The 26,009-nt window shown below is 49.4% G+C and overlaps 1 protein-coding gene across 1 annotated transcript in view; it reads right to left on the bottom strand.

Moving 5' to 3' along the window:
- Positions 1 to 26,009, bottom strand: part of Atp9a (ATPase phospholipid transporting 9A (putative)) — a 121,051-nt gene that overhangs the window by 57,636 nt on the left and 37,406 nt on the right. Inside the window, exons 4-9 of the mRNA XM_027946392.2 lie at positions 25,019 to 25,127; positions 12,581 to 12,639; positions 10,878 to 10,929; positions 9,160 to 9,254; positions 5,322 to 5,402; positions 3,959 to 4,034 (exon numbers count right to left, since the gene is read on the bottom strand). Coding sequence (XP_027802193.2) covers positions 3,959 to 4,034; positions 5,322 to 5,402; positions 9,160 to 9,254; positions 10,878 to 10,929; positions 12,581 to 12,639; positions 25,019 to 25,127 — 472 coding nt within the window. The remainder of the gene's footprint in view (positions 1 to 3,958; positions 4,035 to 5,321; positions 5,403 to 9,159; positions 9,255 to 10,877; positions 10,930 to 12,580; positions 12,640 to 25,018; positions 25,128 to 26,009) is intronic.

The raw sequence follows: 26,009 nt of genomic DNA, 5'->3' as shown, positions 1-26,009 counted from the left end.
GGAGGGAGGACCTCAGAGTTTGAGAACTGGGGTAGAACCCTGGGCTCCTGATATCCTGCCTTCCTCCTCTGCCAAGTCCCCAGCTCTCCTTAGCCCCTGCCTCCTCCATCGCCCTGGTACTCCTCTGCCTTGAAGCACTGTGTTGGGTTACCATGGCAACCACATCTTCCCCAGATGGATGCCCGCCGAGGCAGCTGGACCCTCAGCCCAGCCCAGCAAGCTTTCTTATTTTTTAAAGTTCCACGACACAACAGTGGGCTGACCCAGAGGCAGGAGGGGAATTCTGAAGGGAGCAGAGATGCACAGCCCCCCAGGGCTGCCCGCACTCCTGCTGGCTCTTTCTGGAGTTGAGCACACGGCTCCAGGCATCTCACCCCGCGGTCACATCGGAATCAGAGTGCAGCCAGGGGTCTACCAGTAAGGAAACGGAGGCCAACTAAGTTCATGGAAAATGCCCGGGAGATCACATCACCCCAAAACATACAGCCACTGAAGGGCACAGCAGGTGACAGGGCACAGCAGATGACATCACGGATCACAGAAGCACTGCTCACTTTCTCTTCCCACAAAACCAAGCACAGGGCAGGAATCCAGATGAGGGAAACCGCATCTTTGACTCCACAATGTACTCCCCACAATGGTCTGAAATCGAATCCATCTTCCAGATCCCGCCTTGCCTTCCCCGTCCTCCTCCCAGGTGAGGGCTCTCCAAGGCTGGGTGACCTTGGGCGAGTTGCCTCACCTCTCTGAGGCTCAGTTCCTAAGACCAAGACAAGCTTGTCGCAGCAAAGTGCCTGAAAAATCAGGCTTCTCACTGTCGTTGACGTCTGAGATTAAGATGGAGCCCTGGTCCCTCGCCTCAGAACCCTCAAATGTCCTTTTTTACTAGTTTCAGAGAACATACATAAAACTCGTTCCCATTTCTACCACCTCCTCTGTAGCCTGTAAGCCATGAGCCCACGAGGCTGGGCCCAGCACCTGGGGGTCCTGCTGCAGCTCTGGGACCCAGCAGGGAGCAGGGGCTCCGTGAAGGAGAACGAGACCCCAGAGTGAAAACCGAGGGAACGGAGACGTAGTTGTTATTGAGCCGTTAATGCCATCCACATGAGTAATTGATCGGATAAATCAGGCTACGGGAAGTCAAGGTGGTGGTCACCTTTGGTGGGGTGGGGGCCTAGAAGTGAGCTGAGGGGAGTTTCTGGGGATAGAGGGTTGGTAATATCCCACTTCTTGCCGTGGGTACTGGTCACACAGGGGTCTGTGTTAAAATCCACACGTGTTACATTTAGGACTTGTGTGATTTCCTGCATGGTTTACACGGAAGGAGAGATGTCTAACCCTCTGCAAGAACAGAAGCACACACTGTTCACACTACTGCTGGGTAAGGAGCTGTGCCGGTCACAAGCACCTGTCACCCTGCAGCCCTACCCAGGTGCGGCACGGTGAGGTGCTCTCCTGCACGCCCTATGCAGGTGTTCCGCACACACGTTCTCCATGGGAAGCACTCCGCCTTCTCCTGCCTCCCTCTCTCGGGAGCTGACTGCTCCCCAGCCTCCACCTCTGTCAGGGTTCAAGCCGAGGAGACTCCTTGCTAGCCAGCTGTTCTATCTCTCCCCAAGATAAATTCCAGCTGCATCAAGTATTTCAACATAAAGCCATATAAACACTGCAAGACAATGTCACCATATAGTTCTGTGATTTTTGAACTGGGAAGCTTTGTCTAAGCATGTCACAGAAACCAGAAATTATAAAGGAAAACAGGATCATAGGCGTGATGAGATAGAGACTCTAGACTTTTAGATCAAAATACAAATAAGATCAAGGGAAACAGCAGTTGCGATTAAGATCAAACAGGGGGCTGGGATGTGGCTCAAGCGGTAGCACGCTCGTCTGGCATGCGTGCGGCCCAGGTTCGATCCTCAGTACCACATACAAACAAAGATGTTGTGTCCGCCGAAAACTAAAAAAAATAAATATTAAAAAAAAAAAAAAAAGATCAAACAGAAGGATGATAGTCTCACAACATAAAGAATTCCTAGAAATATTTTTTTTAAAAACCTATGAACAGGGCTGGGCATGGTGGTGCACACCTGTAATCCCAGCAGCTCAGGAGACTGAGGCAAGAGGATTACGAATTCCAACTTCAGCCTCAACAACTTAGAGAGGCCCTTAGTAACTTCCTGAGACCCAATCTCTAAATTTAAAAGGACTGGGGATGTGGCTCAGTGGTTAAGTGCCCCCGGTTTAATCCCTGGTTAATATATATATATATATATATATATATATATATATATATATATATATGGACAGAAAAATGGGCACAGTAGGCAAAGTGGCAATTCACATATGTATTTAAAAAATATTAATGAACAGTAAACATAAGGGAAGTTGTTATATTTTAAACTCAAACCAACATGTGGTATGTCAATCACCTAGACAAAAATTTAAAAGGCAGCCAGGCGTGGTGGTGTACATCTGTAATCCTAGCGGCTTGGGAGGCTGAGGCAGGAGGATTGAGAGTTGAAAGCCAGCCTCAGCAACGGGGAGGTGCTAAGCAACTCGGTGAGACCCTGTCTCTAAATAAAACACAAAATAGAGCTGGGGATGTGGCTCAGTGGTCCAGTGCCTCTGAGTTTAATCCCTGGTAGCCTCCCCAAAATTTAAAAGGCAAAACACGGCACTCGCTTGAGGGCCTACGTAGGATTATGAAGAGGGTGAACTAGAAGAGAAAAAGCTATTGAGGAAAAGCAACCAGTTCAGACACTGCACAGCCTCCAGGGCAGGGAGTGGGCGGGGCAGAGCAGGAATGGGCGGGGCAGAGTGGGGGGAGTGGGCGGGGCAGAGCGGGAATGGGCTGCATGGCCCCGTGTCCATGGGTGAGCCGTGGGGCCCTGGTGTGGCCAAGCAGAGTCTTCAGGACCAATTCCTCACACGTTAGTCATGGGCAAGGAGGGACATGATGTAAATGACACAGACAGCGGGAAAGGGATGCAAAAAAAAAAAAAGAGGGAGCCAGTCTCTGCCTGTTTGCACCAAACAGTGGCCACCCAGGATGGCATGCCTGCGTGCCCCTTTCCTCCCCTGGTCACATGGAATTCTGATCTGACTTCTGATGAACTACAGAGCACCAGAAGACCAAGCAAAGACAACAGGATGTGAGTGGGGATTGGGGGGGTGTCTGAAAAGTGGCCAGTGGTGGGACTGTCATGGGACCTGATCACACTAATACGCGGACCCGCTCTTTCACGGACACGGGGTGCTATACCATGTTTAAAAGCTGCATGGTAAGTTCCTCATCTGAGCAAAGTGTCTGGGTTCAAATCCCAGCTCTGCCTTTTACCCACTGTGTGGCCTTCAGCAAGTCCCTCGACCTCACCGAGTCTCAGTTCCTTCAAATGCAGGACAGGGATAATACTAGTGCCCGCCCTCGGCGTGATGTCCAGGGTGAAGCAGAGGGTGTGACACAAATGAAGGACCCAGTCCAGTGCCTGCCGCGCTGCCTCTTGCGGCCCGCAATCGACCACCGCAGCAGCAGACCACTCTGGGTCCTGGGGCCCTCCTGCTCTCTTCACCCAGCACGTGACCCCAAAGCCATGGACGCCCACTTCACCTTGGTGTTTCCCACAGGCTCGGCCCCTCCCCAGTGCACTTTCCCACACACACACCAACATGGGCAGCTGTCCCCACGCACACAACTTCCGGCCACACGGGCCAGGCTCACTCGATCTCTGGCACAGACTAGAAACGGCAACGGAAGCGGCAAGAAGGGAACACCGCAGTCCGCAGGCCACGGTGGCCTCCCCTCTAGGCGTCTGTACGCGTCCCGGCCACATGAGATGTCAGTGAGGCTCCCCAGAGATGCCAGAACTCGGGGGAAACTGCACCCCACCGGCACCTGGCTTTCCCACCGCCAGGTGACCGTTCTAACGCCAGCGCGATCCCCGCCACGCGGTCTCACCTGAGGCCACGACCGTGCCAGCCCACAGCGTGTTCTCGATGCTCAGGCTCTCGCTGATGGACGGGTCACTGTCTTCCTGGAAGAGACCACACAGACCCGTGTTTGTCTACTAGTGTCCCTCGGTCTCTGTGGGGTCTGGTGCCAGGACCCCAGGGAAGCCAAGTCCTGCGCACGTCTCCCGTACAGTCCCGTCATCTCTAGGTGACTTAGAACACGAGCACAGTCCTAGTGCTGTGTGAATGGCTGTGGTGCTCACGACAACAACAAAGGTCTCTACACGCTCCACACAGGCACAGTTTTTTTATGGAACTTTTTAAAAACATTTTTTATATATCTGACAGCAGAATGCATTACAATTCTTATTCCACGTACAGAGCATAGGTTTTCATTTCTCTGGTTGTATACAAACTATCTTCACACCGATTTGTGTTTCACACCTGTACTTAGGGTAATGATGTCCACCAAGTTCCAGCATCATTTCTAACCCCATCCCCCTTCCCTTCCCCTCCCACCCCTCTGCCCTATCTAGAGTTTTCTGGAATGTTTCTGATGCATGATGTGTTGAAACTGTGGCTGTAGAACCCGCTGGTACAGGGTGATGACCAAACAGGGGCCTTACGGCTTCCAGCCTGCCCTGCTCTAGGCAAGGAGAAGGGCCCCCCATGAATCCGGAGGCCACAGGCGGGAAGCCCACAGCTCAGCCGGGGGAGGGGGCCAGGCCTGTCCACTGCCACACCAGAGTTTTCATCTCTCATGGAAATGTGTGTGAAAGCTGTTCTGTGACATAAAGAGTGGAGATTTCCAACACTAAAGAATTACTGCACAAGGAGAGGTCTAAAGTGCAACAGCCACTACTCAGGCTCTGTGCCGGCCAGGCTGAGGCTTAGAGAAAGAGACCAGAGACAGGGCAGCTGGGGTTCTATAATCTACTGTCTCATATCCTCAAATAACCTAGATCCAAGATTAGCAAGTATTCTGAAAGGTCCAAGAGTGGCAGCCAGGACTTGTATGAAGAGGAGGACTGGGACCCACCTGGAGGGGACAGGGGCATCAGTGACATTAATCACTCCACACTCGGCTCTACGTCATTCACGCCGTTCTAAGGCTGGGAGAGAATTCTGGCCTGTCAACCTTACTGAGAAAAGATCCCTCTGCTTTCAAGGTGGGGCTGCTGTTAGGAAATCTCAGGCCGGCCCTGAATAAAACCACACTCTGGCAAAGATCCATCAAAGCATCTCCGCTGGCCTCCTCTGCAGGCCTCCTCCTCGGGCCTCCTCCCAGGGCCTCCTCCCAGGGCCTCCTCCACAAGCCCCAGCTCAAGCACACTCCAGGATGGGAGCTCCGTTACAGCAAGCTGACTTACTCTGGTAAAAGTCCCCGCGAAGTTGTGAATATCGATGCTTGGCTCTTCTGCATACACGTAGGATCGAATCTGGAGAAGGTCCTGTTCAACAGGGGGGGGATGTGGTAGGATTAAAACAGAGGTCAGCACGGGGTCCGGGTTTCAGGAGGCACGCACTCTCTTTCCAGAACCACTGTGTTTCCCAAACCCAGCCAACAGGCTCTCAAAATCACAGGGCGGGTAGAAAGATGAGGAAACGCCTCTGTGAAGTTAGTGCAGGGGTCACTACGTCCAACACCCCAAAGCCCGCTGAGAGCCCAGTGACACCCTACGACCTGCGTCTGCCCAGCACTTCCAGGCCCCATGGTGCCAGAGATGCTGCAGAGCCATGAGCACCTCTGTCGTGGGCAAGTGCCCCTCTGCTGAGCTCTGACCAATGAGACTTGCTCATGCCAATAAAACACTTGCTCACCCAAGAAACAATTAGGCGCCACTTGTGTACAAGGTCCTGGGAAGGAGGCCCTTTCAAGAAAATATGAATACCTCGCAGTCACTAGAGGACCGCCACAAAAACAGTTAAAAATTAAAAAATAAGGAGGCAGGGGGACTAGACCCTGGTGCGCGGCTGGTGAGGACTTGGGGCAGTAAAGCCGCTGTGGAGGACAGCAGGGGCTTCTTCTAAGAATTAAATACAGAATCCCCACGGGACGCGGCAATTCTACTTCTGGGTGTGTGTCCAAAAGAACTGACGGCAGGGACTCAAGACACGGGGACACCGTGTGGGAGACAGCTCTCAGCAGCCGCCACCGAGGACAGAGTCTGAGCAGGGGACCCTCAGGCCATCCCCCCTGTCACTGTACCCAGCTCCCCCCTCACCTCTTTATCTGCTTTGTCTCCTCTCCTCGCCTCCTTTCCTGCCTCTTCTCACCTCCTCTTCCATTTAACAAAGTTCTTCCAAAACCATTATTGCTGACCCTGAACACAGCCCGCCAAGCCAGGCCCTGCGGGCAGAGGGCATCCTGGCCCTGCAGAGGTCCAGGTGAGCTACCACAGCTGACTCCCGAAAAAGGGCAGCTCCTGCCACCAGCCGGTTCTGGCATGGCCCAGTCCTGCCATTTAAAAAGCTTCATCCATCTATGTATGTATGTATGTATCTATCTATCTATCTATCGTCCCATTTTGCAGTGCTGAGGCTCCAACCCAGGGCCTTGTGCACGCCAGGCAGGCGCTTTACCAACGAGACACACCATGGCCCCTCACCAGTTTCTTTTTACCTCTCCTACACTTGACCTAATTCTTATAGGAAAAAGGAAGCAAGGATTCTCCTATTAGATTCTTCTATTCTCCTACTTCAAAAACAAGAGACCAGTTGGGCATGGTGCCGCACACCTATAATCCCAGCAACTCAGGAGGCTGAGGCAGGAGGACTTCACGCCTCGGTAACTTAGTGAGGCCCTAAACAACTTAGGGAGTCTCTGTTTTAAATTTTTTTTTAAGGGACTGGGGATGTGGTTCAGTGGCAAAGTGCACCTGGGTTCAATTCCCAGTATTCAAAACAAAAACAAACCAAGACACCCGATTCTAAACATAAAATTGACTAAAAATATTAAGGGATAGAAAATGGATACACTACGATCTCCACATGTCTTGGAATCGAAAAAGAATGAGGGTATGTGTTACATTTTTAGTGAGCTATCCACATTAGCATGTGCGGATTCACGTGAAAAACCTGGGTTTCTGATCTCTGGGTTCTCTTTCAAAAACCATCAGGCAAACTGGGAACAACAAAAGCACTCAGCAACAGGGGTCTGGAGTTGAGGCCCGGGGCCAGCCCTCAGGCAAGGCCCAGGCTCCCGAAAACTAGGAAGCGCCCTAAGCATACGTGTTAGAGAACTGATAAGAAAAAGCCCAGAGACACATTAAACCTGGAGGGAGGAAACCTCACACAGCAGTAGAGATCCATCTGTGTAAGCCACTTCCTGCAAATAGTCGGCATACTAACTGTTGAGAAGGGTCTGAAAGGACCACCACCTGCATCACATGACCCCCCCCTCTGGGAAAAGATAAAAGCTGGGGTCAGGCCATGAGCCTCTTCTCACTTTTCCTTCCAGATCTTTCCATACGCACAGTTAATAATAATGAAAAGAATGTATTTGTGTATCACTCAGGTAAACTTTTCATATAATTCTCTTAATCTCAGCTTTATTAGAATGCTGCTTCCCACTGAGACCCCTGAGGGCCACTCAGGCCAAGTGTCCCCTGACAGCGGGGACAGCAGATCTTCTCTTCCTCTGAGCCCCAGCCCAGGACGAGGGTCAAAGCGGGTGATTATAAACTGGGAGCTGCTTCCAAAGCACACTAGCAAACACAACTCTACGCAGCAAAATACGCAGGCACCTGTGCTTCTGGGCCCCGGAACAGAGACCTTCAATCATTCTGAGAATGGGAATCCTTTATTTGAAGAACTCTCACCAGGAAGTAAAACACATACCCAAAGTCTGAATCCAGCCTTAAATTGGCTCCATCTCATGACTGTTTTGGGGGGATCCTCCACTGTACTTAAAAACTCACTCTTCTAGAATTCCTGGTTTAAAAATTAACAGTCATGCCAGGCACGGTGGTGCATGCCCATAATCCCAGTCACTTGGGAGGCTAAGGCAGGAGGATCACAACTTCAAGGCCAGACTCAGCAATTCAGCAAGGCCTAAGTGAAATCCTGTCTCCAAAAAGTGCTGAGGAAGGCTGGGACTGTGACTCAGTGGCAGAGTGCTTGCCTAGCATGTGTGAGGCACTGGGTTGGATTCTCAGCACCACATATAAATAAATAAAATAAAGGTCCATTGACAACTTAAAAAATACTTTTTTTAAAAAAAAGGACTGAGAATGTAGTGCCCCTGGGTTTAATCCTCAGAACCCCCCTCCAATAAAAACCAGTTATGAAGGGTGCTACCTCATTTTTTTATTAGCCATGAAAAACCACCAGTGCGGTGCCATGTTTATGGTTACGTTAACTGTACTAAGACCCAAAACTTTGGCCTGCCTGCTCCCTTCCCACTAGACGGCATCAATCCACGTGACAGGAACACAGGACAAGTTCTTAACCCTTCCAGAACGCCGGTGGGCAAGTCAACCTCTGGGCATTTAAATCACATTTGGCCAATACTGTGGCCATCTGTCAGCACCCACTGTCCCATGCACTGGGGGTACAGCAGGGTCACCAGGAGCAGCTGCTCACAGGGAGTCAGCCTGGAGGTGGGTGGAATGGGAATGCCAGGGGAAAATGGCCAGAAAATAAGACACTTGTGCAGGACACCTACACGACACCTATGTGACACCTACATGCCATCTATGTGACACCTACATGGCATGTATATGACACCTACATGGCATGCTGGATATACCGGGCCAGGCAGACCTGAGGTAAGAGGGTTTCTGGGGAGCAAACGGCAAGGGCAGATGTCCAAGGAAGAGGCATGCTTGACCAAGAGGCCAGTGGGCAGTGGAGAGGGGCAGAGGGCAAGGTCAGAGACGAGCACCATGCAGACGGATGGTGTGGGGCCCCTGAGCAGGGGAATGACACGCTCTGATTTCCCTTTAATGTTCTGCCGGGCAGCTTGTCCAGCTCTCCTGCGACTCTGAGCCACCCCAGACGGAGCTCGGGTCCTGCCTGTGGAATCTGCCCTGGGCACGGCCACACGGGAGGGAACTGAGGAGCCGTGGAAGTTCTCTGGGATCCCACAGTCCCCCGCCAACCCCCATGCACATCTGACGTCCCCTGTTGGCCCTGGAGGGCATCTGAGCTTGAGAGCCCTCCTATGACCTGGTGGCCGCGAGCACTTCTGTAGGGAAAGCTACTCACGGCGGCCGTGGGGAGCCTCTGTGTGCCGGCCACAGGCAGCCGCAGCTTCCAGTCCGTCTCCCCATCCAGCTGATCCGTCCGCAAGAAGCAAGACCCTGTGGAGGGAAGTTGGGGACTGTCCAGTTACTCAAAACCCAAGAATCCTTCCTTGGCCGTTCTAAGCAGCTCCTTACAAAAATGGCCGTTTGATGGCCAATGACCCAAAGAGAAAATAAATACCTTCCTTCCCACTTCCTCCATAAGCTCTGAGACAAAGATCTGGGTTCAAGCCCTTATGCCACCATTCTCTCCCCGTGAATCTAGTTTCTTTTTCTTCTTTTTTTTTTTTTTTTGCTTTAGTACTGAGGATTGAACCCAGAGACACTTTACCACTGAGCCACACCCCCAGTGCTTTTTACTGTTTATTTTGAGACGAAATCTCACTAAGTTGCAGAGGCCAGCCTCAAATTTGCGATTCTCCTGCCTCAGCCTCCTGAGTCTCTGGGACTACGTGTGTGTGCTGCTAGTTCACTGACCTAGCTAAACCACAATATGTCCTCATTTTAAAAATGAGAAGAACCTGCCTTCACAGCTTATTGTAAGGACTCAGTAATGGTCCAGTGGCTGGCACAGGGTGGCTAGCCCTGAGGCCATGCTGGGAGGGGTTATGACCCCTTCCTCAGGAACCAGACCATCAGGGACAGATCCCAGCTATGCTGCTCACTGGCTTCCTGTCCTAAGAAGGAATGTGCCCTCTCTGAACCTGTCCCCTGTGTAGAAAGTGAGACAGTCACAGTGCCAGCACCCAGGGAGGTGAAGGCCATCAGGTGTGTGCTCGCCCTGCTGACTCTGCAGTGCAGACCGAGACCCCCTGCAGCAGAACTCCCATCACTGTGGAAGGTGGCCGGGGCGCATCTGGCCCTAAGCCACCGGCTGTCTTCAATGAGCAGGACCCAAGAACCAATTCAAGGCTAACTGCTGCAGTTTTTAAAAGACTGTTTTCACCTAGTGCATTCTGTCCCCTCTCCCGGTTACATAAATATTATTAGTATGAATTTTTACCTTTACTTTCAGTCAATTCATAATTAAATAGTTTGCAACAATCTTAAAGGAATATGAATGCCCATTTTTCAGATGTTCAAACATCTCCAATTGGGCCAGATTGGGGCGGGGCTTGTTTCCTTAGAACAACTTAAATAAAAAGGCAGGCAGGCAGCCTGCTAGGGAGTAACTGCCACAGGTGAGGGCCGTGGAGGCTTGAGATTCACTGCAGTAAACAGTGAATAGGAGCAGAGGAAGCCACTGCAGAAAACGTGCCTGCCCCTTCCCAGTTTCTGTATCCGCCCATCTCACACAGCCACTGGTGTCGCCTTCCATGAGAAAAATTCCTGTCTGCCTCTGTTCAACACACTTCCTGTCCACCGACTCCTGAAGTTGAGCCTAACACAGCCCAGAAAGCGGGGTGGGGGGTGAAAATCAAGGCTTGTGGGTGTGGCTCTGTTGTGGGCGTGGCTTCACCAGATGTCAGTCATCAGGGCTCCAACTACCATTTTAATGACAAAAATCTAATAATGAACACTTTCCATTTTAAAAGACTGCTCTACTATGAAGAGGTTTTTGATTCACCTTCAGGGCTCCAAAATGATATCTACACCTCGGCTGCATTTTCAAATGATTATTTTGCCAAATTACCACTGAAAGGTTAACGGTTACGTTCCACATTGATCTCAGATGTTTACCATTTTTTTCTGATGTCCTCAGGAAGATCATGTCAGCAGGGACCCGCTGGTTCTGTGGTAGGAAAAGGAAGACTGTCATGGTGGGCAGCCACGGACGGGGTCTCCAGCCACCCCGAGGCAGGAGGCCAACCGAAGCCCACCCCTCTTTGAAGTTTCTGCTTTTGTCAAAGACAAATTTGGAGGGTCATTTTGTTTGGGATCTGAGGACAATGGCGGGCTGCTGGTGCTTTACACGCCCCTAATAAAATCCCATCTCAGGAAGGAAGCTCCCCGTTTTCCTGCAGATGCAACCAGCACCCACTGGAACCCCAGCCAAGGCGTGGGCCGAAGCCGCTCCGAGGCTGGCGCTCCTCCAGGTGTCCACAGACACCCCGGGGACACCCAGCTCACCCTTCTGCCTCTACCCATCCCCAGAGCGATGTCTGGCTTTTAGCGGGATTTTAATAGGAAAGTGGAAGGGTAAGAATGGACAAAAGCCTTTCTTGAAACAAAGAGGAAACTGATAGCAGCCCCCACGGAGCTACCAACAGAAGAGCGTCTGACAACACGCGGCTCTGAGTTCCACTCCCCTCAATCGACCTTGAGTTCTTGGATTTCATCCTTTTAAAAGGGCATAGTTCAGTTCCTACAGAAACGAGGTAACACGAAATCCTTCTCTAATCAAATATTATTCCAAGATTCTCCAGGGCCACCCCAAAAATCTCACACCTTCCAGACACACATAGTAAAAAGAGATGTGTTTGCTGAGGCAACAAACATTAACAGGGCTATTTTTAAAAATGCATTTTTGGACATTTTACTGTTCGCATGTTAAACTTCACCCCTGACCTCATAAAATGGTTGGCAGGTACAATGTGTGAGTCAGAAAATGCAAGCTGATATTGCTCAAAAGGATGATTAGATAAGTATTTCTAAGTATCAAGCAAACTTAAAGGGAAGATTTTATTTACGTACTTTTTATTTGTATTTTATTTTGTACCAGGGATTGATCCCAGGGGCCTTAACCACTGAGCCACATCCCCAGCCCTTTTTCATATTTTATTTAGGGACAGGGTCTCACTGAGTTGTTTAAGGCCTTGATAAATCGCTGAGGCTGGCTTTGAACTCATGATCCTCTTGCCTCAGCCTCCCAAGCCACTGGGATTATAAGTGTGCGCCACCACACTTAGCTGGAAGATTTTATTTGAATAAAAAAATTTTAAAGCCCAAATAATAAACATGAAAAAAGGACATCAAAACCTGTACTTGTAGGGGTGTTTGAGTTTCCCCTCCCCACCCCCAGTACTGAGAATCAAACTTGGGGCCTCCTACATGTGAGGCAAGCACTCTACCACTGAGCTGCCTTCCCAGTTATTTCACTTTTATTTTGAGACGGGTCTCACTCAGTAGCCCAGGTTGGCCTTGAACTTGTGATCCTCCTGCCTCTGTCTCCCAGTAGCTGGGATCACATGCGTGCATCACTGTGCCTGGCTATGGCTGTACATTTCATAAGCAGAATTTCTTTCTACCCAATTCACATAAACCTTGAAAAAAATATTTTGTTTATCTCATGGCAAAGAGATTTTTCTCCCAAGCAAAGACACTGGATAGAATCCAAAAAGCATCATTCAATTTGTCTGCCCGATACGCACACGACCGCGGACTCCCTGTGCAACGCGCTCACCCCGCAGACCAGCCCAGGACGAGCGTCCAGCCCCGCTCACCTTTTCAACGATGATGAGATCTCCCACTTGGATGCTGGAACTCTTCACCTTCATTGTCCCTGCAAAGCAACAGGCCAACACATCACTGCCACAGTGCATTTCAACACAGCTCCATCGCTCTTGGAGCCTTCCAGGGGCACAGGAGGTGCCCTGATGCACGGCACCCTCCAGTAGCATCTCCTGGCTCCCCAAGAAAAGGGTCCCTGCTGCAGAGACAGACACTGGGTCCTACCTCACAGGGCACTGAAATAACTCATGTCCTTCCAGAAAGACCACCTGTCTTAACAGGGACTGAGACTTCCCAGGTAGCTACAAGGGATTCTATTTTTGCCTCAAAAGGGAAAGGAAAAGGGACTGGGGCTGAGGCTCAGGGTAGCATGTGTGAGGCACTGGGTTCAAGTCTCAGCACCACATATAAATAAATAAAATAAAGGTCTATCGACAACTAAAAAATGTTTTAAATATAACTTTTTTTTAAATAAAAGGGGGAGCTGGGATTGTGGCTCAGTGGTAGAGTTCTTGCCTAGGATGTGTGAGGCACTGGATTCAATTCCCAGCACCACATATAAATATTTAAATAAAAGGTCCATCAACGACTAATAGAATTTTTTTTAAAGGCAGAGGGACAAAATTAAGAGTCAGATCCAGGAGAAAAAGTGAAATTTTAATTTTCAACAACACCAGCAGCCCCCCTCAAAAAAAAAAAAAAAGCTAAACCAAAATGACTGATTTCCTTTTTTTAATTTCTTTAAGATGTTGACGAACCTTTATTCATTTACTTATATATGGTGCTGAGAATCGAACCCAGTTCCTCACACGTGCTAGGCAAGCGCTTTACCACTGAGCCACAACCCCAGCCCTGATTTACTTTTTAATGGACAATTGCTATACACTTTGGCTACGATGATGATCGGACTACATGATTTTTATTAAATGCTTATCTGAATCAACAATCAAAGCTAATATCACACACTAACGCTGTGCTAAACACTAATATACACACTGCCAGCGCCTTTTTACCCTGTGGTCACCATCAGGGGACGGTCTCGTCTCCAGCTTCCTGACAGAAAAACCCACAAGTTCAGGTCAACTCAAAATTGATTCATAAGTGCTGTGTCCTGGGGTTAAAGATAAAAGATGGTCTTCGTAGCTCCCCAGCCCGTGGCCGAGCTCAGAGTGACCACATGTGCAGTGGTCAGGGCCAGACGGTGAGGAGTCCAGGCTGCGGGCCAGGAGGCGATGCCCTCAACCCCTCCCACAGCTCTTTTCCCAAAGGGCTCTGACCCTTTTGCACATTTACATTTCACATTTTAAAATGTGAAAAACATTCTTTGCCCTCAGGCTCTACAAAAACAAACAAGGAGCTGAATGCGGCCACGGCCAACCGTGGCTGCCAACCAAGATCTAGGTCTAGTGACAGCCAGACGCACGTGACAACAGCAGTGCAGGGAGTCCAGTGTGCTGGGGGGCTCGGGAGGCCAGTGCCCAGCACAGAGAAGGCCCGTTTACTAAATGCCTGCTGTATACCAGGTGCTCTGAGGGCCGAGGGTCCACGGAACTCACACTCTCGAGGGCAGAAACAGCAAATGAGCGAGCTGGGGCTTGGAAGGGGGTGTCCACAATCCTTTGCAGGAGAGTTGGGGCCAGAATTAGCCATGTGAAGGACACGGTGTTACTGGGAACTGATAAAAATCCAGCCTGAGAGATGAGAGAAGGGTGCACATGTATGCAGCATGCCCGTGGCTAACGGCTGGGGTTCTCGTGGAGGGGTTTGTGGCAAGTAGGGAATAGCAAGAAAAGAGGTGCAAGGGCTGACCTGAGCCGGACGGTCCAGCACCCTGTGAGCACACCACAGAGGAAGCGGACCTTCTGTCTGGTCAGATTCTCATACAAGGAAACAACACCATAAAATCTTCACCAGTTACTGGTGTCCTGTTTACTTTGCAGATGTTTAGCTGAGACACAGAGAAAAAATAATAAGCAAACGTCAAAAACAAAATGCCCCTGAGCAAAACCATGCCTGGGGACCATGATCACTGTGCCCTCGGCACACCTGCTGTCCACAGTAGCTGGCGCTCACCAGCATCTCCCGCTTGAATTCCGGTCACTTCACAGAGAACTGAAAGACATGCTGGAATAATCTGTGTGCACGGCTCTATGTTTTCATTAATGGTGCATATTTTAAGTGGTTTATGACCACAGACATTTTTCAAAGCATTCAGATGTCAGTTCAAATGACTCTCTGCAATAATAGCCACAGAGTTTGATTCTAAACAATCCTGGCATTTTATTCAACCTGGTTATGTGAACCATAAGCAGGGCTGCCACCACAAGTTCTACACACAGATATTATGGCTTCTAGAAAGATCTTGGGACTGCCGGTGCACAGCTCTCAAACTCACCCTACTAGGAGAGCCTCTAGCACAGAGTGGTGCCTCATTTCCTAAAATTGTTGCTGACCCCATCCAGTGGCTGAGCCCGGGGAACACCAGGGAGACCCACAGGCCTCAAGTTTCATTGTCTCAGGCTTTGGTCAATACATTTACAGAGAGGCTGGCCAGCGGGCCCTAATCCAAACAGTACAGCTGCATCTGCAGGGCATCAGTTCCAGGACCCCCGTGGAAGCCAAACTCGGGGGGAGGGGGGGGGGGGGTTTCAAGTCCCTTATACATTGCATAGAAGCTGAGCACATCCACATCTCTCATTATTTTGAATAATCACTCTAGATTACTTAGGGTGCTCATACCATGTAAATACGTCATACTGTTTAGAGAATAATGACAGGGAAAGTTTTCAACTGGCCCACACCACAGCAACCCCTGTAGACCCCTCCCCCTGCACACTGGCCACAATGTGACACTTCTGATGCAACCTGGGTGGAAAGGGAGGAATAGTCTGCAGAGCTGAGGGCCCTGGAAGAGGGGTAGGTAGAGAGAACTCTTTGACTGACTGAGCAACCTTCTCTGGCTCCACTAGGGGGCAGCCACGGGAGCGGGCAGGGACCCAGCCTTCTTTCCGGTGGGCTCAGGAGGCTCTGCTTGGAGGAAGGTCATAAATTCAACCTGGCCCTCAGCGCCAATGAAGTTCCCCTCACCTGAGCCTGCCCCAACTTTCCCAAACACAAATTTACACATTGTCTTTGGGGTTTATGAGTTAAATTTAGGCTGCTGGCCTTTCTGAACAACCACACCTGGGTTCAGATCCTGGGGACTGCGTTACAAGTTAACTTGAAGGCAAGCACAGGTTTTAGCTCTGGCTAAACGACAACTGCTCATGTATCTGTCCATCCGTGAGCAGGACAGAGAACAAAATCAGGAGGCCTCTCCGGAAAGGCCTGGTCATGATCCTGGAGATGCAGGATCTAAACCCCCCTCTGGCATAGATATTTTCTAAATTCTTCATTTAAAATATATATATATATTTAGTTGTAGATGGACACAGTTATCTTTATTTATTTTTATGTGGTTGCTGAGGATGGAACCCAGAGCCTCCCACGTGCAAGGCGTACTCTCTACCACTGAGCCACAGCCCAGCGCCCTAAATTCTTCATTTTTTACCGTAAGCATGAGGTTGTTTTCTAAGAAGAAAAAAATAATAAGCTCAGGTTTTTTTCAGTGACCAGGCCCAGATTTTTCCCCTTCTACAACAGAGGCCTGATTTACGATCAGTTAATTTGAACTGTGCCTCCCTCTGTCCATCTGTTCTACCTCAACAAAAAACCCTTTAATCCACCGTGTTTGCAGAGCAGTTTGTGAGTCACCCCAGCAGGCCGATCCTTCATGTGAACACTCCAGCCATTCCTGCCCAACAGCCAAAGACCTCCCCTCCATCTCGGGGGCCAGGGGAGCCACACCACCACCAGGCCACTGGTGCTGCTGAGCTGGGTTTGATCATTAGCATCCAGGGGAGGGGAGTGAGTCTCAGCTTTACAGCTTCAACGCAGAGAGACTTCCAGGCTCCCACTTGATTTCACCAATGCAGGATGCTTGGTGAAATAAATCTGGACTTCCCATCTCACGGTGCCATTTCCTTGTCATCAAAAATACGTAATTCAGGGCTCAGTGGCAGAGCGCATCTCAATGAAACATGGCCATCTAAGGACTCCTGGGCTGGGGTAGGGAAGGCGCAGTCTGGTAGGGGGGAAGGCGCAGTCTGGTAGGGAGAAAGACAATCGGAGGAGAGAGGGGCCCAGGTTAGATGTGAGGAAGAGCTGCATACTCTTATCTGGGATCCGCTCCCAGAATGAAAAAAAAAACTTCAGATTATGTGAAGGGCCACAAACACGCACTATCTGACCTTCCATCAACCACCTTTCTGAGTCTTCAATAAAAGTTCTTACAAAAAAGAGGAAGAAGAACAAGATAACAAGATACAGAGAAGCCATCTGGCAGAGCTTCCTATCTTCCTAACAAAGTCTGTGGAGAAAGAAAAAAATAACACTTTCACAGTGATTGTTACAGATCTCAAAAGATAGCCAGCTCTCCCTGCAGCCCACTGAGCTGGGAAAAAAATACTGCACTCAGCAGACACAAGCACTCCTACTTTTTTTTTTTTTTTTTAATCCTACCTCCCTGAGAGCCTCCTAAGATGCAGGACTGTTTTCCTGGGTACTCTGATGCTGGGCATGCTCTACTGTTTTCATTAAAAAAAAAAAAAAAAACAAACCCCAAGGGCCCTGCAAATTATACAGCGGGTCAGCAAGGAAAGTAACAGCACCCTGCAACCTCTTTTTAAAGTACCCAGGAAGACATGGCCCTATCCCGGGAGAACCCTGCATTTCTCCCTTTTGGGTCCCCTAAGATCCCAGCCCCCATTTCTAGGCTCTAGGTTTGCAACTACCTAAAAGTTGGGTACGAGATTTTTGCAAAAGTGGAAAGTTCTTTCCCCGCCACATCCCAAATCACTAAATGTCTTCCAATAAATTCATCCCTTCCAGCTTTCGCCACTTCACCCGAGTGGCCTTGCGGGCAGTTTATTATGGGCAGCAAACTTCCACTTACTGGAGCTATTTGTTTCTACAGAGGCGACCCCAAGCCTTTCATAAGCAAATCCACCGAGTCCACCCCAGGCCTTTCATGGATGACAGCTTCAGAATAAGAGCAGTTTGTCTACATTGCAGGGAGAAACCAGATGTTTCCCTTGAATTGAAACAAGCCAATGACAATTCAAACCGCAGAACAGCCTACCAACAAAAATGTTCCTTCTTAAAAATTCCAGGGTGCTAGTATGTGGGGCCTATTTTTTGATGCCAAACAGCTCCAGTTCTTCCTCCATTTTCCATTGTGTGGGGGGGGGACACTGATGGCTTTTGTAGATCTCCAACAACAACCTCCACGCACTAGCCCTGGTTAATGTATTACTCTTTAACTCACTCTCTAATCTAACTGTGACAGTGATGAGTTGTAAATTCTGCACCCTGTGTACATTTCCTGGGGTTGATGTTAAAACACCTCCGCAGACCCAGCAGAGTTCAGAGGTTTAAAGGGGAAATTTTCATATTCAAACAGTGGTCTGCATTCCCCACATCCCAAGAAAAGACTTATTTGAAAACGAGCACAGGCTTGAAAAGTATCATTATAAATACACGATTCCTTCCTGTTGCTCTTGTTTAAAACACTGAAAGGGGGAAAAAAAAAAAAAAAGACCAAAGTTTAAATGTATCAAGCTCATATCCAACAGAGGCTTTTAAATAAATAGATAATAGTCTTGCCAGCTTCCAGTGCCCAAAATGATGAAGAAGGGTAACACCCCAGCAGGGGGCAAGGCTCTGGGGAAGATAACAGTGCCATTTGCATGTGAGATTTTTTTCAGGGTTTGTTTTTTTTCATCAAACAACAGATCAGTTCACCACTGATTTGTAGTAAGTGAAACTGAATATTGGAAAAGAGAAAACACACCCTTAGAGAACTGGAATAACTTCGCTTCTGTTAACAAGACTGCATGACCCCCAAAATGGCAAAATCTGTTTTAAATAAGACTGATGCTCTGAGTTTCAGGGAGGGAAGCCTGGGAAGGGGAATTCTCTGCTCACTGCACAGCATTCAAGATCCTAAGAGGAGGATTGTTGCGGTTTTGCGGCTTTGGCATCAAAAAGCCCATCCCTGACAATGGCTTCCTTTACAAAATTCAAAAAGCACACGTTAATGTTCACCCAGGTTGAACAAGAGTGGATACTTTGAAAACATGCGTGGTATTTCATTAAGTTAATCAACCTGAGCCGAATAATTCCCCGTTAACACATTTTCCCCACGTTATTCTGCCTTCTCATCAACTGCAGTAGAACACAACTCCCCCAAAGAAAACTGCACCCTGGGGGTGCAGCTCAGTGTCAGAGCACTTGCCCAGCATGCAAGAGGCCCTGGTCTCCATCACCAAAACCACAAAAATAAATAAATAAATTTTAAAGGAAGAAAAAAAGGGGCTGGGTTGTGGCTCAGCGGTAGAGCACTCGCCTAGCATATGCGAGGCCCTGGGTTCGATCCTCAGCACCACATAAAAATAAATAAATAAAATAAAGGTATTGTGTCCAACTACAACAACCAAAAAAAAAAAAAAAAAAAAGAAAGGAAGGAAGGAAAGAAAAACATGTATTCTCAGGTCTCAAAATGCAGTCACATTAATTGCAATCCCAGATAATTATTCAGAGCAGATTTTGAATGAAATTGGGGAAGCGGGGAGGGATCTTCAAAGGGAGGTGAGATCCTTGAGCTCATGGGTGGTTCCACACCTGGGAAAGGGTGCCCAGCGTGGCTAAGGGCCTAGAAAGAACTGGGAGAGGAAAGGTCTCCCGGCTTTTCACCACATGCAGAGGAGAAAGCGAAGATGCCAGGGGTCTCAGCCCTTGGCACTGATCCTTGGAGCAGGACTTGGTTAGCCATCGGTCCAGGTGTGCCCAGCAGGACAGGGGCAGTGTTGACCGCCTTCACTATGCCATTTGCACTTTTTTTTTCCAGGTGAACTATCCACTGATTGTTATCCCTTGATCAGGAGCTGGTCTGGGAAGGCTCTCCTGGTGAGAAGACCCCGGAATGCACCTGGGACAATGCAAATCCAGGGCCCCCACCGCCTGGGACAGGCACACACACTTTTGGTGTGGGGAAAGTAAGTGCAGACAGAGGTCATTTGTAGGCTAACTAGTCTTTCTCGACCCGACCCAAATCTTTTTTATTTTATTTATTTTTTTGAGGTGCTTGGGATCAACCAAATCTTCCGAGTACAAAACTGTTTTTCTGGGTCCACTACTAGTTCAAGTTCTCTTTTTTTGGCTTCATTTCCAATGCCAAATTCATATAGGAAGACAATTTCATAATTACAAAAATTCACAAAGGTCCCCAAACTGCTCTTTAGTGTGAGTTTTTAACCCAGGGGGAAGGGGCACCTGTTTCTCCTGTGGCACGGCTTCCCCTTGGCTTTCAAGGAATGAGGAGGCTGCAATGACAGGTTTCTTTGGACTCAGAAATGTGTTTTAAGATGCCTGAAAATCCTAAAAGCCCTCTGTCTGCGCTGTATGTGTTAATGCTAAATGTTACAGTCATCAATGAGCTACCGTCTGGGAAAGTGCTGAGCTCAGCTGCTGCACATAGTAGGTGCCTGACTTTAAAACCTAAGGGTTTACACTCAGACAAGCTGGTCAGAAACACCAAGTTCTGTCCTTAACTAGCCCCATCAGCTCAGACAGTTTAGATCTTATTATGGGCTACTCAGCCTTGGCCCGAGGGGTGGGTGAGAAAGAAACCTCTTCTCCCCAGTGTCCCCATCTCTGGAAGCCACATCCCCAGGGTTGTTTAAAATCACCAACTGGCCAGGCCTGGTGGCGCTGCACGCTGATAATCCCAGCAACTTGGGAGGCCGAATCAGGAGCCTTGCAAGTTCAAGGCCAGTGGTAGAGCAGCCCTAGGTTCCATATCCAGTACCACAAAAAAATGATAATAACCACCAACTAGGACTTAACCACACCTGGTGGGCTCAGGGTAGGAAGAAGTCCTTCCCGTTTCTCCTGCTTCCCAACTGGGGAAGCATTTTTTTGAAACAGCTGAAGTGCCTCTTGTGTACACACCTTATATACAAATTCCTGGATTCCAGAATCCACCCTCCCAGAGACTCAGGTCCTCCATGGCCTACCGGGTCTTTTCTTTTCTCTCTCCGGAGGGAGAGGCTCAGGAAGCGCGGTCTGACTGGGCAGAACGAGGTGGAGCCAGAACCAGGGGTCCTGCAGCCCAGGCTTCGGGCTCCCCAGCAGAAGCCTCCGCTCAACCCAAGGCTCTTGGAAGCTCTGTTAACCAGGGCAGGCTTCGCGGGCTCACCCTCTGGGTGCTGGCGTGGGTCCCACATTCAGTCCAATGCTCTCCTGCGAGCAACTTTTTTTTTTTTTTTTTTTTTTGGCTGGTGCTGTGGCACATGCCTATAATTCCAGCAACTTGGTAAGCTGAGGCAAGTTTGAGACCAGTCTTGGCAACTTAGCCAGACCCTGTCTCAAAATTTAAAACCAAACAAACAAATAAAAAAGAGCTGGACATGTAGCCCAGTGGTACAGCACCCCTGGGTTCAATCCCCAATAATGAGTCAGGGTCTCACTAAGCTACCGAGGCTGCCCTTGGACACCCAGGATCTCCCATCCTCCTGGCTCAGCTCCCACATAGCTGGGATGACAGGCACATGCCACTGCACCTGGCTATGAAATTCTTAAATGACGTTTGAACATGGGTCCTATAGGCTTGACTGACAGTGGGTCCCACAAATCCCGTGGCCAGGCCTGCTCTTTGGTATCCAAGACTCAGGATAAAGGTCACCTCCTCTGGAAAGACATCACAGCTCCTCTCAGATGGGTTCCCAAACCTCTGGCTCATGCCTCCATTTATATACCCCTTAACCAACCCCTGCAGCAAAACCATCAGCCTTTCTCCAGTTCACATAAAGTTGTAGGCACAGTGCCAAGTTCTCTTGTGCAAGAGGTACAAGGTAGCAACTCTCCACAGTGGGGGGGGGGGGCATTAAAACAACCTAGTTGCTGGGAACTTAACAGGACCTGCCCACCCAGCAGGGAGAGGTGCAGTGGAGACCCTTCTGCAGAGCACAAGCGGAACCACTACTCTCAACTACCAGAACTGCTCAGAAGGAACAAGGCAGTGTCAGGAGAGGGAATGGTCCTTATGAGGGCCACCATACTCCCACGTGTTGGAAGCAGCTATTTTTAAAATCTGTTGGACCGAGGCTCCAGAACATTCTTAGATGTTCATGGCCTGTTCTGCTCAGGGTCAATTCGCTCAATACAGCTGGGGTGAGCTATCATTGATTCCAGTTACACCTCTGTCGAATGGTTTGATTTCCATCTTTAACTCAGTACCGAATCCTGTGCTGATCCAAAATATTTAAAATTCTCCCGACATATGTGCTCTCTTGTCAGACGGGGCATTCCGGAAAGTCTGGACTGAAAGGAAAGTTCTGGCTTTCGCCTCTCTGCAGAACAGATGCTTTCACCATGGCAACGGTGTGTGTGCTGAGGGGAACTCAGAACTTCCCACTAAAAATATGTCAAGGCCCATGGAAAACGAGAATTACCCCAACAGCAAACCCCCCGTGTGAAAACAAAGGACACAGAAAAATGCAGTTTGAAAACTGTTATCTGGGCTAGGGGCAGGACTCAGGACACTTGCCTAGCCTGTGTGAGGCCCGGGGGTCCATCCCCAGCAGCACAAGAAAAACAAAAACAGTTAACCGTGGTCCACTTTCCTTCCAATGGTAAGGTGCTCATTATCAGAGCTTTTGGCTCAGCTGTTCTAAAATCATTCTTTTTTTTTTTTTTTTGAGTCTGAGTAAGTCTGAAATTTTTTTTAATCTGATTAAATTAAAGCCTCTGAAACTATAGCTGTCTGCCAATAAGAATCTGCACCTTTGGCAATTATTTAAAAGTATATCAATTCCCAACCAAGATGCATGTCGTGAATCTAATTTTGAAGCAACATCAGATAAATACAAACCAAGGGACATGTTACCAAGGGACTGGCCTGAAACTGGCCTGTCCTTTAAAAAAAAAAAAAGTCAATGTCATGCAAGACAAAGAAACCCAGGAGCTGTACCAGGTGAGAGGCCAAGGAGCGAGAATGAAATGCCACCAGTGAGCTGGACGGGTTCCTGGACCAGGGGGAGAAAATCCACAAAGGGCATTTTTCAGGACAAATGGCAAAATTTGATTAAGGACTATAAATGAGATCAATAGTAATGGATCAAGGGTAAGTTTCCTGATTTTCATATTTGCACTGTTATGTGCAAGAAATGTTCTATTGAGAATTAGACACGAATATTTAGGGATAAAAAGGAATTTCCTCCGCAACTTGACTCTCCGATGACGCGGGGTGTGTGTAGAGAGGCTCCTTAAAAAAGCAGATGTGCTTACTGTTAACAATGGCTGCCTCTGCGAGGGGCTCACAGGAGATCCCTAGAGGAGTTTTGCAACTTTTTTTCCCACTAGCTAGAAAGTTTAGGTTTAAAAGCTACATTGGTACAAATATGGCTACTATTAATCAGGAAATGCTGTAGAATGTCAGCAAAGACCATGGCCTGCAGCCTACTGATGAAGGTCATCTGTTTCTGAAAATCCTGGACAGTTACTTCATTTTGCTTCTGAACTTACTCAACGAGGTGTTGTTGGTGGAAAGCGTCCCTTAAGGAAATACTAACAGCAAAGTCAAAAAGCGGGTTCTCTCCTTCCTCCCGCTGCGGCCTCACAGTGTGGGCTTGGGACTCTGGGCCTCCCCCTAAGTGTATCAAGTAACTGGAGTCGCCTCCGTCGCTCTCCAGGCTGACAGTCGGCTCGCTGTTTTGTTGGGGTCAAGACAAATGGCGGAGCGAGGGCCTGGGCTAATATTCAGAACTGTGTTCTGTTTCCTTCGCGGTTGCACCGGCGGGACAATGGGGGCCATGGGCCACAAAAGGCCACCAACAAAGGAAGACAAGTTTTTGATGCTGGAGCCATCTGCCAATTCTCCTGAGCGTCTTTTCAAGAACTGAGTGAAGTGATGGCAGGGGCTGGGAAGGGGTGCTCAGGGAGGACAGGAAAAGCCACTGCAATATGAAAAGAACCAAGGAGGGAGGAGGGCGGCTGAGTGGGAGCCCAGGGCCCCTTGTCTTGAGCTTGAGAGACCCTCTGCACCCTCTCTGGTGGGGCTTTTGTCGGTTGCCAAGCATTTTCGATGCTATAGTAAGAATATGTTATTAAGGGCGGATTTAATATACACGACCACAAAAAGGCCCCTGCCGAAGGTCTTCTGACTACCCACGCGGAAAGCCGGAACCTTCTGCGGAGATTACACTGGCTTTTTTCTTTAGGTGGCAAAACGTCCTACATACAGTAGCTTTGCCTTAATGCAGCATTTCTAGAGCAACTCCGAATCTCCCCGCATCCCAGAAACTATGAATTTCTAAGACCACCAACGATAAAAATGTATTCATAAACACTGAACATACCCACGCTGTCAGGATATGTTAGAATTTCAATTGTTGGTGGATGAGCCCAAAACACATCACCCCAACATTTTTCCTGGAAGAAAATACTACGAAAAATCCTGAACCTGTGGACAGACTGCTTGCGTGGAAGCTGAACTACACACTGTAGCTCAGACCCCGGTCAGGAACCAAGTCCCCTGGGCATCTCTGCCGGAATCCTCAGTTTCCCGCAGGCGAGGCATGGTTTTGATTCCCCTCGGCTCTCCTAAAACAGCATGAATTCCTGAGGAGAGCTAGTCATCCTAGAGGACAACCGACTGCACCTTTCTCCACTCAGACTGGCTCACCTTCAAACAGAAGGCAGCCTTGGCGAGGCCGCTCCTGGCTTCTCCGGGGGGTATACTGGGGTGGGCTTTAAAGTGCCACCATCTAAAATGTGCAGCAAATCGTACCAGGGGCCAGGGACCAAGTTCATCAGGCCCCTGGTCTTCAGGTCAAAGTCATGCTCACGATGCCTTCAAAGACGATGTTGCAGATACAGCGTCTGTGTAAATGTGTTGTCTTCGTGAAAACTAACGCTGCAGGGTTTGCCTGGAGAGCAATCACTGCCGACAGAGAACCTCTTTGAAAGCTGCTCGTGGCCTCCCATGTGACAGGAGGGCGCCCTCTTCCTCCTCAGCCAGCGGGGAAAAGGGAGCGGGCAGCTCAGGAGGGCACAGAATTTAACTCCAGGTGGAGGCTGACCACGGGCAGGTATTTGACGGGACCAATTCTTACAAGGCCAGGGGCAGAGCCCTGGACCAAAGAAGCTGCCCGAGTCCTACCAGGCCCAGGGCAGATGGAACCGTGCCGTCCCCGCTCCCAAGCTCAAGCAACCGAGTGACCGAGCGACAGTCTCCCCACATGCCACACCCCAGCCCAGGCCTTCAACTCTGCTCCCATGACCGTCAGCGGCCTGTGACAGCTGCAACCCATGGCCCCAAAGCCCAGGCTGACCTCTTGCCGTGAGCCGGCTGTAGACCTGGGAGTTGACCTCCTTGTCGCGCACATAGCATCGGATCTCCTCCACCGCCTCTCGGATGACAGTGACAGCCAGCACGAAGCCCTGAAACGAGAGGGGACAGGGGGTGAGCCCTGTTTAAAACAAACAACTGTATACCTTCCTGCAGATGCCAGGGGCAGAAGAGGTGAGAGGCCGCTCAGCAGGGCAGTGGGCAGGACCCAGGGATCATCCCGCACCACCGCCCTGCACACGCCCCAGTCTGGCTCTCCCTCTGGGAACACACGCTCACTCACACCTGGAGACACGCTACTAGAGAAACACAGAGGCGGCCACCAGCGTCATGTGGCACACCCACATGCGCCATCGCAGGGCCTGGGAGGGAAATGCCTAGGAAACCTGACGTCTTTCCACAGGTCAGGGACGCACTTGCTCACAGACACCTCTCACTCACGGTGCCACTGTCAAAATGCATTTCATCAGGCCGTGTGCACCCACACCACAGAGCAAGGAAGCCATCCTCCTGTGCATCTCCAGCAACCCAGGTGGACGGGGTCACTAACAGGGACCATTCAGCAACGTTAAAAAAATAATAAGAGCCGTCCACTGCATTGACAGCAGAGAGGGGAAGTCAACCTTCCAGAATGCACAGCACAATGCTGTCCCTATGAACAACAAAGAGCAAGTGACCTGCTAAAGTACTTTCTAACTTCCTGGACTGAAAGGAACTTGTTTCAACTTTTTTTTTTTGTACCAGGGATTGAAACCAGAGGCACTTACCAGTGAGCCACATCCCCAGGCCTTTTTATTGTTTTGAGACATGGTGTAAGTTGCTTAGGGCCTCACTAAGTTGCTGAGGCTAGCCTCAAACTTATAATCCTCTTGCCTCAGCCTCCTATGCTGCTGGGATTATAGGCACATGCCACCACTTAATTTTTTTAACTTTTTTATAAAGAAATCATAGTAAAGCATTGACCATGTAAGTAT

This window comes from Marmota flaviventris, chromosome 2 (genome assembly GCF_047511675.1).
Source record: "Marmota flaviventris isolate mMarFla1 chromosome 2, mMarFla1.hap1, whole genome shotgun sequence".
Taxonomy (NCBI): Eukaryota; Metazoa; Chordata; class Mammalia; order Rodentia; family Sciuridae; genus Marmota; species Marmota flaviventris.
The sequence above is the reverse complement of the archived record's forward strand: the minus strand, read 5'-3'. Positions and strand labels throughout refer to the sequence as shown.